This window comes from Serinus canaria, chromosome 2 (genome assembly GCF_022539315.1).
Source record: "Serinus canaria isolate serCan28SL12 chromosome 2, serCan2020, whole genome shotgun sequence".
NCBI lineage: Eukaryota > Metazoa > Chordata > Aves > Passeriformes > Fringillidae > Serinus > Serinus canaria.
This window is the reverse complement of record NC_066315.1, coordinates 138,753,483-138,769,375: the sequence shown is the minus strand read 5'-3', so window position 1 is coordinate 138,769,375 and position 15,893 is coordinate 138,753,483. Positions and strand designations below refer to the sequence as shown.

Here is a 15,893-nt window from a genome sequence, read left to right as displayed (position 1 = left end):
ATTTCTTTTGGCCCTATAGGAATGTCACAACTCAACTACAAGAAGTTGGGCATTATAATTCTATGGGAACATTGTAATCCTTGATCCTTCAACCATAAGAGCATCAGTAATTCCAAACTCCAGTTACCAAAATGTTAAGTATAATCACATCTTCATTTCTAATTATTCAGTAAGCTGCAAAAGATACACTTATTTCTAAAACCAGACCTCTGTTCAAGGTTTATTGTGATTAGAATGCAAAGGGTATCAACCTGGAAATAAGGAAGAAGTGAAGTATTACAGTAAAAAAGTGAATTTGGAAATAGTGTTACCTAGCAGCTATTATTCAGTGACAGAGTTTGCATCTTCAGAGTGAGGACAAGATACAAAGGAAAATCGTAAAAACTAAACTTGCAGAAAAGACTTTAATAAACGAGGCTGACAATAAGATTGAATTTTGGTAGGTCATCTTATGCCAGCAGTCCTTTGGATTAGAAATTCAATTATTCTGTTTGTACAATCCTTGGCTTTCTAAACCTTTAGTTGTTTATTCATAGTACAGGAGCACTGACTGTTTCAATCCTAGATGAGGCTATCTGTCATCTTTTCAAAGACACTTGAGACTGCAGGATATAACCCCAAATCTGTTAAATAAAGTGTGCCTGTGCTACATGGTTTTGATTAATCTAATGCCATCGATGAGAGATCACACTTGAGAAAAAAAAAATGAACCTACAGAAGAGGATTAAACAACTAGAACATTTGTCTAGGTAGCTTCACTAAAACATTTTGAAACGAAAGAAAAGATGCAGTTCACAAGAGACTACTGAAACATTTCATGCTAAAGATTCATTTTATTCAGTGCATTACCTTTTCTTGGGATAAAAGTAATCCAGGTCTTTTGATCTGCGTTTTAGCCTTGATGTCTCTGTTTTGAATTCACTTTGCAAAGTCTCTCCATCAGGGACACTTCCAGGCTCTGACAAGACTGCAGGAGATGGCAGAGGACTCAAGACAAGTGGCACAGGGCAGCACTCTTTGGTGCAAGTAGTCTGAGTTTCATAGCGAATAAGACGAGTTTGAAGTTCAGCATATCCCACATCTCTCTCCAAGGCTCTTCTATTATCAAGACAATATCTAAAATTGAAATTGGGTGAGAAACCTGTGAGAGAAAGTCTCTCTTTTATTACAATCAGAAAAACTTACTTTTAACAGTCATGTGAACCAAAACCTTTTTTTTTTTGTCTGAACTGGTATACTGTTCTGAAAGACAACTTTTAACAGCCCAGTAAATTAATATTTGCCTGATGGATTTTGCTATACTTAAGTCCAACTCCAACAAAGAAGCTGAATTATAAACTATTTGTAACTCTACCCTGTTCTTACAAGATTTCCAAAGACATTAGCAGAATTTTATTTTTTCATTGAACAAACTCTTTGAAATGCAACTTTTAGCTTGGAGATAAACACTGCTGTATGAGAGATTCATATTTTTTAAGTACTAAAAATACCAAAAAAGTTTTACTGAACAAGCACAAGCTTCCTATTGACTATAATGAATAACTGGTTTGATCAACCAAGTCAACAGAACAAACTAATAACTACAGTGGGGCTGAAAGATAACCAATGAACAAGTGCTAACTCAGTGAAACATACATACGAGGTAACACAAAATGCATTTTAACTAACTTTTCTCTGGAATAAATTATTTCCAGGATTCCTTGCAAGAGAACAGTGTTTCATCACCCAGTAACTTACTGTAGTGCAGGGAAAGGTAACAGTAAACTCTGTCTTATTCCAGCTCTTTGTTACAAATTGTTTTAAACAGTGTGAGCTCTTGCTCAGCCCACCCTTCAAACTGCTCAGCAATATTTCCTACTCTCAGGAATTCAAGACACATTCTTTACTTTTATCTCTTAACATGGAATCATGTTAAATTGCTAGTTCTGATGTTTTCATTTTCTTCAGAGTATTTTCATATTCAGGGAGAAATTAATTTTTCTAATAACTGGCTGATGAAAAATTTCTACAGCTGAGGAAGACTTTCCACTAGAAATAAATTCATTATCTGATAAGACAGTAAGTTGTCTGAAATGAAAAATTTCAAGGAATTTATTTTTCTTATTTATATTCTCAGTCCCCTGAATAGTTACATACCCTACAAAGATTAAAAAATCCATTTTACTTTAGAAGTTAAATTGCCATTTTACTCACTGTTTAATGGCAATTGCTTTCTCTTTGCAAAACAGCATTCAAGTGTCTGGCACATGTTCATTACACCAAAAATTTGGTTTAATCATAAACAGGAACAGCCTCACATTCACAAGTCCTGGTCTGCATGGGGGACTTCAGCCATCCCAATAATCTGTTGGAGTGCCAATACATAGGACAGAGGCAATCCAGGAGGCTCCTGGAATGCACTGGTAACTTCCTTCTCTCAGTGAGGTGAGGTGCTGTGCTGGACCTCGTGCCCACCAAGAAGGAGGGGGTGGTGGGGATTGTGAAGCTCAAAGCTGCAGTGACCATTAAATAGTGGAGTTTGGGATCCTCAGGGCAGCAAGGAGAGCACACAGCAAGCCCACCCCTGGACTTCAGGAAAGCAGTTTGCCATTGACACCGAGCTCTGTGGCATGGTCAACACTAGAGGGAAGGGATTCCATCCAGAGGCTTGAGAGATGGCCCTGTGCTAACCTAATGAGGGTTCAACAAGGCCAAGTGCAAGGTCCTGCACCTGGATAAGGGCAATGCCAGCACAAATACAGGCTGAGTGAAAAATTAATTAAGAGCAGCACTGGGGAAAAATATGTGGGATTATTTCTGTCCCTGCCCATGGCATGGAGGCTGCAACTAAATGATCTTTAAGGTCCCTTCCAACTCAAGCCATTCTATGATAACTGTTACTCCTTGTTTTTTTGACAAGACTTTACCTCCAAATATAAATACAGCAGCTGGGCAGTTGAAAACTGTATAGTACCAAACACATCTGCCCCAAAACCACAATACTCCTGTTACAATATGTTCTGGTCATACACTACCTCCCACTCTACTGCTTCCCTCCCATTCTGCTAAGCACATTGTCCCTGCAATATTAATATGCCAGGATCTTCCTCCTCTCCACAATAGCCAGGCCTCTGGTCTATATCTGTCACATTTTGCTAGGAGAAGAAGCAGCACAAGCTGTGCTGTGCCTGATTTGCAATCTCAGGCACACTCTGTGCTGAGGTCAGGCAGGGCAGCAAGATACCACACAGCAACAGACAACAGAGAAGTGGTTTCTTCCCACACCCACCATATGCATTTCTCTTTTCTACCCAGTTGCCTCTCTGTGCCACTTATTACAAATCTAAAAAGGCTAACAGACTCATGAGTTACTGTTTAGAAAAAGAGATAACTAAAGAGATAGGAGTGCTCCATTGCCCTAGAGAACCTGGCTAAAATTACCAGATATTAAACACAGACCTAATCAAACTATTTGTAAAATCAATAGGGAAAAAATACCAGCAGCATTGTTAGTCAATTCTGATAATCTGAAAATGTGATTTTAGGAGGCAGCAGAAACTTGCACAAAAACTGAGCTAACTATGCTTGGTATCCACTGCATTTCTTAATGTATGTTGCAATAAGACTGTCTGTATAGAAAAGTTATGCTTAATTATCTACTCCAGCATTTCTATAGCCTTTTTCCTTTTCTCCTCAATGTCAATATTTGTATTTTTCTAAACTATTTTTATACAGCTACATTATGTGACAGTTTGCCCATTTGTTTGCTTTGACAAATAACTATTGCTGGCTGGCTGAGATTAACAGTCCTAGCCATATGGCTCCTCTTGAACATCCTTACCACTAACACTTGCCTGCTGGTGTTTTCAGGCTCCCTGAACATGCAGGTAGCAGCATTACAGCAGGTCTCATGAAACCTTTTGACTATCAGTCTTAAAAGTGTCTAGAATTAAATATCAAAGCAGAAACTATGTAAGTACTTAAAACATGTGCTTCACTAGGAACTTGATATGTACTAATTCCCTTGCCAGTTTTAGCTCTGAATTAAAATTTTCAGAGACACTGAGAAGAGACACAGCAGTACAACTGAGAAAAAAACACCTTCAATGTTTCTACATTACCATCAAGGCAGCAATGTTGCAATTGAAACCAGTGACATTTAACCCATAATTAACATACCCTTAATATGTTGCTTGAAACATTTCTAATTACACTTAGACTGGAAACTAAAAAATAAATCTGAGAAAAGAAGTCAGGAAACTTACTCAAGTCCATGATAATGGCATCCAGCTGCTTTTTCAAAAGGCAAACCTCTGAGTTTTCGAGGAGTAAGCTCTGGTGTCACACGAAAGGCATTTTCACTGAAAGGAGAAAAATAAAGATCTATTTTAACCAGTTACCATCAGGATAAATTATACTTCCAAAAATCAGAAACAAATGCCTTCACATATGAAGAACAAAACAGCATGTCGTGCAGCTAAGCCCCTAGGATAAAGCATCAATGGAAAATTAAATCTGTTTTGAAGTGAGAATTTAAGTTCAACTAATTCCTACTGAGCTGTTATTGTTAAAGAAGCTCTTAGACATTTCTGAGATGGTTAAGGTCACTGCTCCAAACAAGTTACCAATAAAACTAGGCAAATATCACAATGCCACAAGGGGACACCTGAGTGGTAGAATGAACTGAGAGGAACTGGGAAGTGACCTCCCATTTCTCAATCATGCACTGTAAGTAGTGAATTCCTTCCCTTTAGCTTCAAATTGTTGCCTCACCTAACACTCATCTTTCCCAGACTTCAGAACTAATGGCTTGTTCCAGGGATATTTCAATTCCAGCTAGTAACTCTCTACAGCTAAATCATAAGAGTGTATTTGTTTGAGGGTATTTCAAGGGAATGAACCATAGCAAGGCAGATAGGAAGATCTTGCTGCCAGATCTCAACGTACCCTGACATATATCTCTAAAGAAGAGAAGACACAAAGACAAGATGTAACAGAATCTGAAACTTACACATTGCCTTAAATTTTATTCATATACTCTGCCTCTGCACCATTTCCACTGGAATAATCTGAGAAAAACATCCAGGAAAGATGTAATACTGAATCTAGCAAAATGATAATTTGGAAAGACTGTCAGCCAAAACTATCAAACTTCTATCTAAGCTCAAACACAGAAAACAAGTGAACATGCCTTTAATTCACGAGTCTCTCTCAAAATCTCTTCAATCCTGTTGGTCAGGAAGATCCTTGGGTCCATTTCACTGCTCTTGATCACCTACTGTGCAAAGCTCCTCATAATTCCAGAGAATTTAGTCAAAGCATCTGCTAGGGGAGCGAGCAGCTCGGAGTACAGTGTTCTGCTGGACTCAATTCAAATTCAGATCTCACTCATCTGTAGCTCAAAGCAAATCATTCAAGACACTCAAGGTATTCTATGCTATAGTGCTTCTCTGGAGGCTTCGAAAAAAATCAAAGACTAAAAAAATAGATTTTTTTTTTTAGTGAAAAATTATTCACTTCTTTCCCACACAACTAGTTGGAAGGAAAATATTTTAGCCAAAATTCTAAATTTTCTCCACTCATTAACAACCCAGTAGGAGATTCTAAATCTTTACTGTATATTTTCTAATTTGCTTGAATTGTCTGCTCAGAACATATTCAGTTCAGTTTCAAAACTTCAGTAACTATTTTAAAGAAGTCTCAATCCTACAGAAAATCCCAAATACTACAGAACCTTGCCATTGCACAAGCACTTTTATTACATAAAATGAAGTCTGAAAAAGGATCAAGGGTTGTATCAAAAAATTGCATTACAGTTTCTATTATTCAGTATTAAAAAGGTCAACAAATATAATTGTAGTGACTGCAAAGACTGTCTTGCCTACCTAGCACTGTGACACACTGCACAAATAGTACAGGTTCTGCTTCTGCAAACACTGACTATTTATAGAGTCTGGCCTTAACTCTAATAGATGTACAGACCCTGAAAATTATTCCAGTAACTCCATGTATCTATAAAAAGCATGACAGGAGACAAACACAGTTAAACAGGCTCAGATATTTTCTTATTTTGTCTTCCCACCTAGACTCCCCTCCACTGAAAGAAATCACACCAAAAAAATTAAATCTCTACCACAGTCGCTTCTGCTTTCCTAGAAATACTCTTTTGGAAATGGACACATAGGGCAGCAGCAGCTTGGCAGGGCTCTACCAGTAACAAGTTTGTGCTTCAGGTGATGGTTTTGTTATTTAAATGCCTAGGGCCAAGATCATCATCTCCAGCCACTGCAGATTCTGAGAGAACTAAATAGCAACACTGACTGGAGACCAAAACAGTTGATTTCACTGGCAGGCATGTGACCTAAGGATGTTGCAAGTTATAAACTCAAATCCAGTTAGGCCATTCTGTGACTCCCATTCCACCCTTATTTACACCCCCCTACATCAGCTCTAAGCTTGGCTTTATGATGATCATACCGCTTGGGAACTTGGAGTGGCTGGAGCTCCCCCACGGGCAGCCCTTCTGGGGTGAAGTACTTGAGCAGCTCTTTAGCATCCAGCAACGTCAGGGACTCCTTCTGGCTGTCCTTGTGTCCCAGCAACTGCTCAGGTGAATGTGCAAACAGAGGAACTCTGGAAAAAAAGCAGCGAGCAAAGACTAATCTTTTATTTTTTTTTAATAAACTCAAACTCATTTAATATTTCAAAAAAATATTAAGTCATTGCTACTCTGAAGCAATTAAGCTAGTACCAAAGTAAAATGAACAAAGTTGCTCCTTACGAACATTAACACAGATGTTCATGATAAAGAACATGACAATTTGTGCAAATTCTCTAACACTTGACTGAAGAAAGTAGTTTCTTCAAGAATTTAGAGCTTGGTTATGAAATACAATATGGGAAGAAGATTATTCACCCCCTTTTTCTATTTTTTGACCAAAAATTGGTTCCCATAAAAAAAAAATTAAAATATACAATATACAGGAAAGAAACAATAAAGCCACTACTGCATGCAACCCTCCACTCTTTTTTAGTGTTTTCAATCAAGTACATCAAAGTTCTCCCTTTTCTCCCATTTTTCTCCCTTTGTAAGCAACACCTTGTATCCTGACACAGGATAAGAAAGATACTCAGTTCAGGTTATGAACAATAAAATTAACATTGACTATGTAACAGAAAGGTCCTTCAGGAAGCTTTTTGCCAGCTAATTAAAAGGAAGAACTTTGCCTGTTTGAGAAACAAAAGCCAATAATAATAACAATAACGATGATGATGATAATAATACCACCATGAGAAAGCTAATGTGAGAATTTATCACATGCAGAACTCCCATCTAAGCCATGGCCATCTATGGTACTTGAAGGAGAGAAATGACAGTGACTCAGAAAAGGACAGCTGGCCACTTGCCTCTACAGGTCTGTCAGCAAGAACATTAACACCACCAAAGACCATTAAGTCACAGAATCACAGCATAGGCTGAGTTGGAAGGGACCATAAGGACCATTGAGTCCAACTCCTGGCCCTGCACAGCAACATCCCCAAGAGTCACACCATGGGCCTGAGAGCATTGCCCAAACTCCTCTTGGGCTCTGTCAGGCTGGTGCTGTGCCCACTGCCCTGGGGAGCCTGTTCAGTGCCCGACCACAGCCTAGGTAAAGAACCTTTTTCTAATATCCAACCTAACCATTCCTTGACAAGTCTTATATAAGTCTTATAAAGTGAGAGCTCAAATGACATCAACAGGCTGTCTTAAGTGACACAAAGATCTATGGGTTTCATTTGAACAGTACTGAAGGCAAAACATAACTAAATATAAATTTCAAACATAAAACCAATAGGCTCTTTGACTTCAAAATTACTTGATATATGATATTAAGTACTGACTATTCAGGAAACATGAGGAGATTAGAACACGTTGCACATGTTGACAAAACCAGCTAAATTATCTGTACTAATTAGGGTATGTTGTGAGAAAGAAAATCTTTTGTATGTTTTCCTACCATGGCTCCTATTTCTAGAAGTGCCATTTTGGTAATTTAGTTTTAGAACTACTATACTTTTAGCTAGTTTCCAGTTGCACTTAGTCAATAAAAATCAAAACAATACTGTTTTAAATACCAATAAACTACACCTTTGGAAACTGACAAAAAAAAATTAGTTTTAGCCTTAAGCAATATTTTCTTTAAAAGATTATCAACATGTGAAAACAGTTTACACTATGGTTATCAATATATAAAGTTCCTCTACAGTAAAGTTTAATGGCTATTCCAAAGAAAATCTCCAGTATTTCAGTATTACCTCATTTTTTGTTTGTTTTTTTCAAAGTTTTCCAAATTCTGAAGAACGTGTCTTTCTGGCCACTCCAATGGATTTGGCTCTATTAAATCAGGCTCTGCAAGAAATACATGTTGGACAACCCTAAATAAAGAATCTTATTCCTTAAAGAAATAGATATACAGTCCTTTATATGCAGATATTCCTTAATGCATCTCTCTAAAAGTATGTAAATAAAAATCTATCTGGTGATGCACTCAGAAATGTTTTCTGGACAACTTTTTTGTCAAGGAAGAAAAAGCAAATAGGTAATGCAAAGGTAATTTCAGTTTGCAAAATAAGCCTAAAAAACTACTTTACTTTTCCTTCCATGTTTTCCCCTCCTGGTAAAAAGACTTTACTCCTTTTATTAAAAGACTGATGACCAGTATGAGAAAACATCCAAGGAAAGTAAGCAGTGTATTTTGTAAATAAAAATACTTACCACAACTCACAGTGCATGACATGGTTTTATTGCAGACCTTCTGCAGAACAGGTTTAGGAATGCTAGTGCTGCACAGGTCCAAAAAACATTCTCTTGTGAGTTTTAATAAGCTTTTAAACTCATTGGTAGAAATAACTACAGGCTGCTTGGTCAATTCCTTTCTCTCTATAAAAGAAAAAACAAAAGGTACCACATCTGCTAAGTAACAAAGAAAAACTGGAGCCTGCTACAAAACAAACAAGAAAATCCCTACCCAAAACCAGTAACACAAGTTAACTTGACACTTGCTATTGTACCAGTAAGATATGGGTGGTTTATTCCAAAGACAAGTGAAAAAACAGCAATGAGAATAGCTGAAGTCACACATGATTCATGTTTTTACAGTCCTTGCATTTCTGAGTATATCCAGGTTTGAATCCCCCAGAGACAAACACCTGGACTTGTTGAGTCACTGATAGCCTGTTCTGGTCTCTTTGGTCACAATATCAGGAGTCAGGTAATTTTGGTATGATTTAGGCTCCTACTCAGCCTCTTAATGGAAATGGGTGACCCACTCAAAAGAAACTAAAACACAAGCTCTAAAGCAAGCCCACCTTCAGGGTTGAAGCAGACAGGAATCTGAGAATGACTAAGTTAGCAGGGGGTGTGGGGTGGAAGACAAGACTACTTACAGAAATCTTATTTTCTTTAAGCTGTTATTCTGTTAATGATAATGCACTTAAATTACCTCTACAGCATGCCATTTTCAATAAGCCAAACAATCTCTCTGAAGCATTTTTTCTTCTAATTGAGTCTCTTTAAGCAATGGACTTAAGATGCAAAAAAATCAGGACACTCAAATGGACTTCTTAGCAAAGTCATAAAAATCTGAGGAGGATGATCCTTCAAGTTTTTATTATGAATGATCCACCATGATAAATCTAACAAATCTCTAATACATGGTTTTTCTCTGCTGCTTAAGACTTTTCAAACAAAGAATAAAATTTTAAAAAGCTGAAAAACCTAAACCAGAATTCTTATTTTTGTAGAAGGCATATCCGGCAGTAAAGGATTTTGGGGAAATCATTACAGAATTTTATAGAATTATTTCAACACTATGCTCAAAATTCAGAGAATTCATGTAACAACCACCAGCACTAATACAGAGTTCTCTTTTCCATTATCTGACAGATAATCATGGATGTACTTCAAAAAGTTTATTTTTAAACTTCTGCTATTTCTTCACAAAGTGATCAACACTCTTTGGTTGTCAAACAACTTCAGTTTTGTAAGGTGAGCCATTCCATCTAATTTGAAATAAAGACCTTTTAAATACTAGTTTGAGAATTACCAGAGCTTTCCCATTACTTACTGAGATACTCCTTCAAGGCAAACACTTGGAGATGAGACAGTTTTGTTTCTCTCTGTACAATATCCTCTCCACAATAGCATGGCAGAGACTTGATAAAGTCAGAAATATGAAAGCCTGTATAGATTAGGACAAATTTTTATTACAAATCACTCTTTGGGGTCATTACTTAATAAAAGATATAAACATAGAAAACATAAAACCTCACATTCAAAAGAAACAACCAGACTCTCAAATATGGCTAATCACTGAAAAACCAAAAGAATTCATTCCAACTGAACATCAGGAGGATAATTTTAAAGAGATGCCTGACTATTTTTGAATTTCTGTACAAAACTTGTATAATGACAACACAACATGACTAACATTTAAAGAAGGTAAAAAGATCCTAAGTTTGATACCAGGGAAGAAAAGTTTTCTCCCAACATATGGTCAAGGACTTTCAGTCTTCTGACACAGTACTAATGGGATTTTAATTAGGATAAATGGCTGAGTAGTCAGTCATATAACACACAGATTTGTTTCAATAATAAGGAATTAAGTAGCTAAGATGCAGGTCACTGTGCTCCTTTTCTCTGCCAGTGTTCTTGAAACAAATACAGGAGTTAGTAGAGTTATCTGGTAGGTGTAGTTGTAACATGACAAATACTCCATGATAAATGGCTGCATACCTGCTCTTCCCTAGTGGAACAGTTAGGATAGGAATGCCAGCTCATGCCTTAAACATTCTGCAGTAACACGGACATCAACAAAGGGATTGAAGGTTATAACAAAACTCAAGTTGTTTATTGGCCTTGCAGTTTTATTTTAAATCATCAGTGAAACAGGACTTTCAAGAGACATTTACACAGATTTTTGGCATGGGCAGGTCAGTCTTTACACCAACAACACACACTTTCTAAACTTTATGCTTTCACAAATTTGTTCTGTATTAATATTTCCTGTACGTCCCTTTATAATAAAAAATTTTCAACTTATCTCGATTATGAGAAATAACTGACAATAACTTTGCATAGTTGATTTTAAAAATATGGTAGCAGTAAATTCTGTGAAAAAATAAGCTCTTACTATATTTTTTTATGGATCTGGAAAAATACTCTTAAAAGACATTTTCACAAAAGATGTAATATTTCTCCTTGTTTTCCTTCTTTTAATACTGACCGGAGTGAATAAAAGGAACTTTTGAAATTTAGAACGTAGCATATACCTGCATTCAGATACTCGTTAATAAATAAGTGATTACTCTTACCTGACTCTGTTTCTTCTGCTTTTGCCTTTAGCTTTCCATTTACTGCAGCAAGAGTGGCCACCCCATTGATCTGGCCAGCTGAATGAATCAAGGTTGCTTTACATCCTCCAGAGCCATTGCCTTGTAGCAAGAAATAATACCGGCAAGATTCTCCTTTCAGTTCAATTTCTGGAACTTAACAAACATCAAGACATAACTGTGAAAACACCCTCAGGAAAACATCTTTAAAACAAACTATAATTCATCATCAAAATTCTTTCATTTGCTTTCTTCTGCTCTGTGAGAAATCTTACTAATCACCAACCAAGAGCTCTTTAACTGGGCTAAGTAGAGACAAGCCTTTAACTGGCAAAGTTACATTTTTACAGGAAATAACAAAGAGAAATTTCTGTTCTGCTGGTAAAACCAGGCCTTTCTGCATATGTGCATCGAAATAATGTAAGTGTTCCATGGACAAACATACAACCCTAGAAGAAAAGGAAGTATTGTACACATTCTTCCCAAGGACACTGCATTATTCATTAATAAAAGCTTCACTCCCTGCTTTACCCTTGTGCCTGGATGAAAGATAAAGACATTCTATTTTTGAACACTGGCATATAGTATGCAGTTGTGAAAGTAAATTAATGTGGGACCTGACAGTAACAGTGAAAGGATGGGTTGCTATCTTTTCACACAGAAAACATTTTATAGTACCTTGGAAGACATAGCAATCAAGATAATGAATACTTCTTGATGTACTAAGTTTCAAAAGTCAAATATTTTAATTTCATAAGATATTTGCAGTACTGTCTCAATAATTAACTCTATAGGAACTTCACATTTATTAATATCATAAATTTTTGTTAGCAAGAAATAACATATTTCTGTGTTTAAAATTTATAGTTAGACATGGGAAAAGAGGGGAAACCCCACTACCTCAATATATAAATTCAGAGAAAGAAAAATAAGAATAAAGAAAAAGTATTCCAGAAACTTTGTCATAATGTCTTGTTTCCCATGTCATTTGAAATATATTCCTTCTCCAGTTTATCTTGGCATCTCAAAGCTGATTCCTGATGGGTAAACTTTTATTTCACATTTTAATCTTAGCATTTCAGAGCTACCAATACCACGAATCATACCTTCCCACAGATGGGAGAGATGAAGGATTCACAAATCCTTAGTACACTCAGATAGGTAGCCACTAAAAAATCAACAGTTTTCAATTAAACAAAAAATACATTTAAAAAGCAATGTTTCTCCTCCTATTGTACATTTCACTCAAGAGGCTTAATAACAACCTATTGTGTATTACTGATCACACAATAATTAATACTTGCACAAAAGCTTTGTACTGGAGCACAGGAGAAATAGCAGACACTATTGAGGATCTTGTGCTCATTTGACTGCATCAGTGGTATCTCTCCAACAAATATAAATGCTGCTGCTGTGACCAGCTCTACACCCTCCATACTCTACCACTTTCAAACATGCAGAGGTAACTTTAAATCTATATAGTGTTGATGCCATTTGGGTTTTGCCTTTTTGCCTTTATATGTTCTCTGTATTCTTCACACACATATTTGTAACTACTATTGTATTTGTAGCTACTATTGTATTAGTAGCTAGTTTTCCCAATACTTTTCCATGGCCTTTCCCTAAGCAGAAAGACAAAAATTCCAGAGCTCCAAGCCCCAGGAGGTACAATGCTATCTTGGTTCTTCCTAGGAACCAAGGCTCAGAACAACCCTTTGAGATACATTCTCATGGACAAAGTACAACTAGTGCTGAAGAGGGGGCTCCAAAGAAGGGGCTTGACCTGGGGGAAATTACATTGCCACTTGTCCTCCTAAGTGCTTTTTATCAATCATGCTTATTTCCTAAAACCTATAACTTTATTTTCCTGAAACCTATCCCTGGGGGGGTGGGCTTTTGTGGACATCTTTCCATAACTGCCTCAGAAGGCCTTCATTAAAGATCCTCTTTTGTTTTACCTCCTCACTAAAATTATCTTAAGTTTCATTTCCAGGTTGGGAAAAAGGCAACACTGCCAGCACCCATTCCATAACTAAGCTCCTGTCCTGTTATACAACTCTACATCATTCCTCTCAATTTTTTCCTGTCCCTAAACCTGAAAAAATATCAGTCACAAATATGAGACATCCTGATCTGCATACTTGTTTAAAAAAAAGTCTTAAGTTGGCAACAGAAACAGTCACTGTTCCTTGGAATCTACATTAATTATATATTAGACCATGTATAAACAACAAGATTATGCAAGAAGGCAGAATTCAGCACTTCACTGTATCCCAGATAAGTACTTTAAGCACTGGGTTACCACCAAGTTCCTTTTAGCCTGATGTTTTCACATGCCTACAAACCTCAGTCACTGCCTGTACAGTGCCTCCACTTGCAAGGCACATTTACTGGCTGACTGAGAAACTTCCCCCAGCCTTGGTCTGCACTGATTCTCTTCTCCCACTTTCTGGATCAGATTTCTAAGCACTGGCACAGGTATGAGACAGCTGCCATCACTGCAGCCCTACAGGGAGCACGTTCACAACTACAGGTTTGGCACACTGGCCCCCAGGTGACTGGAGGCATTCAGCATTTTTAAATAGACTGTATGTTCCCAGGAAGAGATTGAAATTAAATGCAAGTGCACTGAAGAACCTCTGGACATGCTTAAACAAGAAGGGAAGCACCTCAGTGAAGAAGACTGAAATTCCATCTGCAGAAGTAAACCTATCCACTGTGGATTTTACAATCACCTTACAAAGATGTGTGGAAATTGGATCGTAATTGACAAGACGCAAAAATGGTTTAAAGGAGATGCCTTGTTTCCCCAAAGCTTGCCATGATGTTACCATTTTTCTTCCTACAAGTTTGCACAGCTGAACTTGCATTCACCTAAAAATCTTCTAGTGTCAATGAAGATTACAATCACTGATTTGATTTCATTGACGTTAGAAAGAGAATCCCAAATGTACAGAAAAAACTCACCCCACATACATAGGCACACACACATGTACACATATAACCAAACAAAATACACATACCAGAAATGACCTTGGGTTTCTTAGCCATATATTCCTTCCATTTCTTGGTGCTCAGCTGGGCAGGAGAAGGGATCACAACACTGCTTACATTACAAGGCAATGTAAATAAAGCTCCCACCTAAATAAGGAGAGCAAATACAACACGTAAACCTGTTTTACACTTCATTCTTGAGCTACCGATTTGGCATTATTTCAATTCTAGTTGAACTGAAGAAAAACATCTCCATTTAACATATTTGTCATTCACATCAATCAAAATGGAACTGCATTTGACAGAAAAGCTGTAAAAATTGTGTTTTCTTTTTGGTCCAATTGAGGGATCATTAACTGCTGAATTTCCATTTCATACATAAAAGGTATTTATTATGTATTGCAAGTGTCTCCATAGCCTGGCTACAAATGTTTTTGTGGAGCAGTATCCAGAATGAAAGGAGAATTCCAGGATAATAGTTGGCATCAGTGACTCTACATTCCTATGAAAAATTTTTTTTTTTATTTTCCTTCCAACATATTACCCTTGTCTCTTAACCAGATACTGGACTATGTCTATGTTTCTACACAGACTTCAGGCCAATAAGCACTAACACAAAAATTGCAGACATATTTGAATAGCCAAGCAATCAAGCACTGCTATGACAGGTATTAGAGTCTGTAATAGCCTACAACAATATAAAAGCCTACAAACGTGCAGTATTTCCAGTAGGAGACAAAACAATCCCTATGAGAAACTGTTATTTTCAAAATATATTAAATTCAACATGTGCAGACTCTAAAAAGTAACCTGAGAACGTGTTTTCACTGTTTGGGCTCCTTCTTTAGACACACTAGAAGAAATGTGAGTCCTCCGATTGTACAAGGTGCATGTCCAAGTGTTCAGTGTTCTTAAGTAAAATGAAGATTACCTGGGATATTTACCAATATAAAACCATTTTAAAAGACACTTTTGGTACAGCACTAGAAAATGGACCTTTTCCTTTTCTGGCTAAGCTAACGGAGAATGGAGTAGCAGAGGAGAAAAAGAGTTAGTAAAAACCCAAATAACAAACTGAAAATGAAACATACAGTCTGATGATGGGATACCATCTCCACAGTAAACAAAAAACGTATGTTATTCATAATTAGTGTATCACCATTTTCAAAAAGCAGGTTTTGTTTTGAATGGCATAGATTTATTTTATAAACACTAAAACACTTTCCTAAACAAGATGTATTACCTTGTATGTAAAGGTGATAGGATGTTCAGGAAAAACATTTTCAAACTAATACTCTGGCTAGGAATAATCTCACTATCATTCCAAGGCAGAGGAAGGAGGGAAAAAGTAGGACTGTAAATGTTTCATGAACTCTTTTTATCCAAAATCAGAATATGCACATATAAAATAAAAAAGCCTACCATTTCACAGTAGCTAGATACATTTCATGGGCTGCACACATGCCTGCATTTTGCTAAAAAAATCAATAGCTCAATTACAATAGCACAGAAATTATCTGTCAGGAAAGGATTAGAAAATGTTTTAG

The 15,893-nt window shown here is 36.8% G+C and overlaps 1 protein-coding gene across 2 annotated transcripts in view; it reads right to left on the bottom strand.

Moving 5' to 3' along the window:
* The window catches only part of MTBP (MDM2 binding protein), a 34,788-nt gene that overhangs the window by 11,069 nt on the left and 7,826 nt on the right, over positions 1-15,893 (bottom strand). For both annotated transcript variants that reach the window (XM_050971470.1, XM_050971471.1), the window contains exons 11-18: positions 14,376-14,493; positions 11,335-11,508; positions 10,089-10,202; positions 8,738-8,902; positions 8,278-8,371; positions 6,457-6,612; positions 4,245-4,340; positions 850-1,116 (exon numbers count right to left, since the gene is read on the bottom strand). In XM_050971470.1, coding sequence (XP_050827427.1) covers positions 850-1,116; positions 4,245-4,340; positions 6,457-6,612; positions 8,278-8,371; positions 8,738-8,902; positions 10,089-10,202; positions 11,335-11,508; positions 14,376-14,493 — 1,184 coding nt within the window. The remainder of the gene's footprint in view (positions 1-849; positions 1,117-4,244; positions 4,341-6,456; positions 6,613-8,277; positions 8,372-8,737; positions 8,903-10,088; positions 10,203-11,334; positions 11,509-14,375; positions 14,494-15,893) is intronic.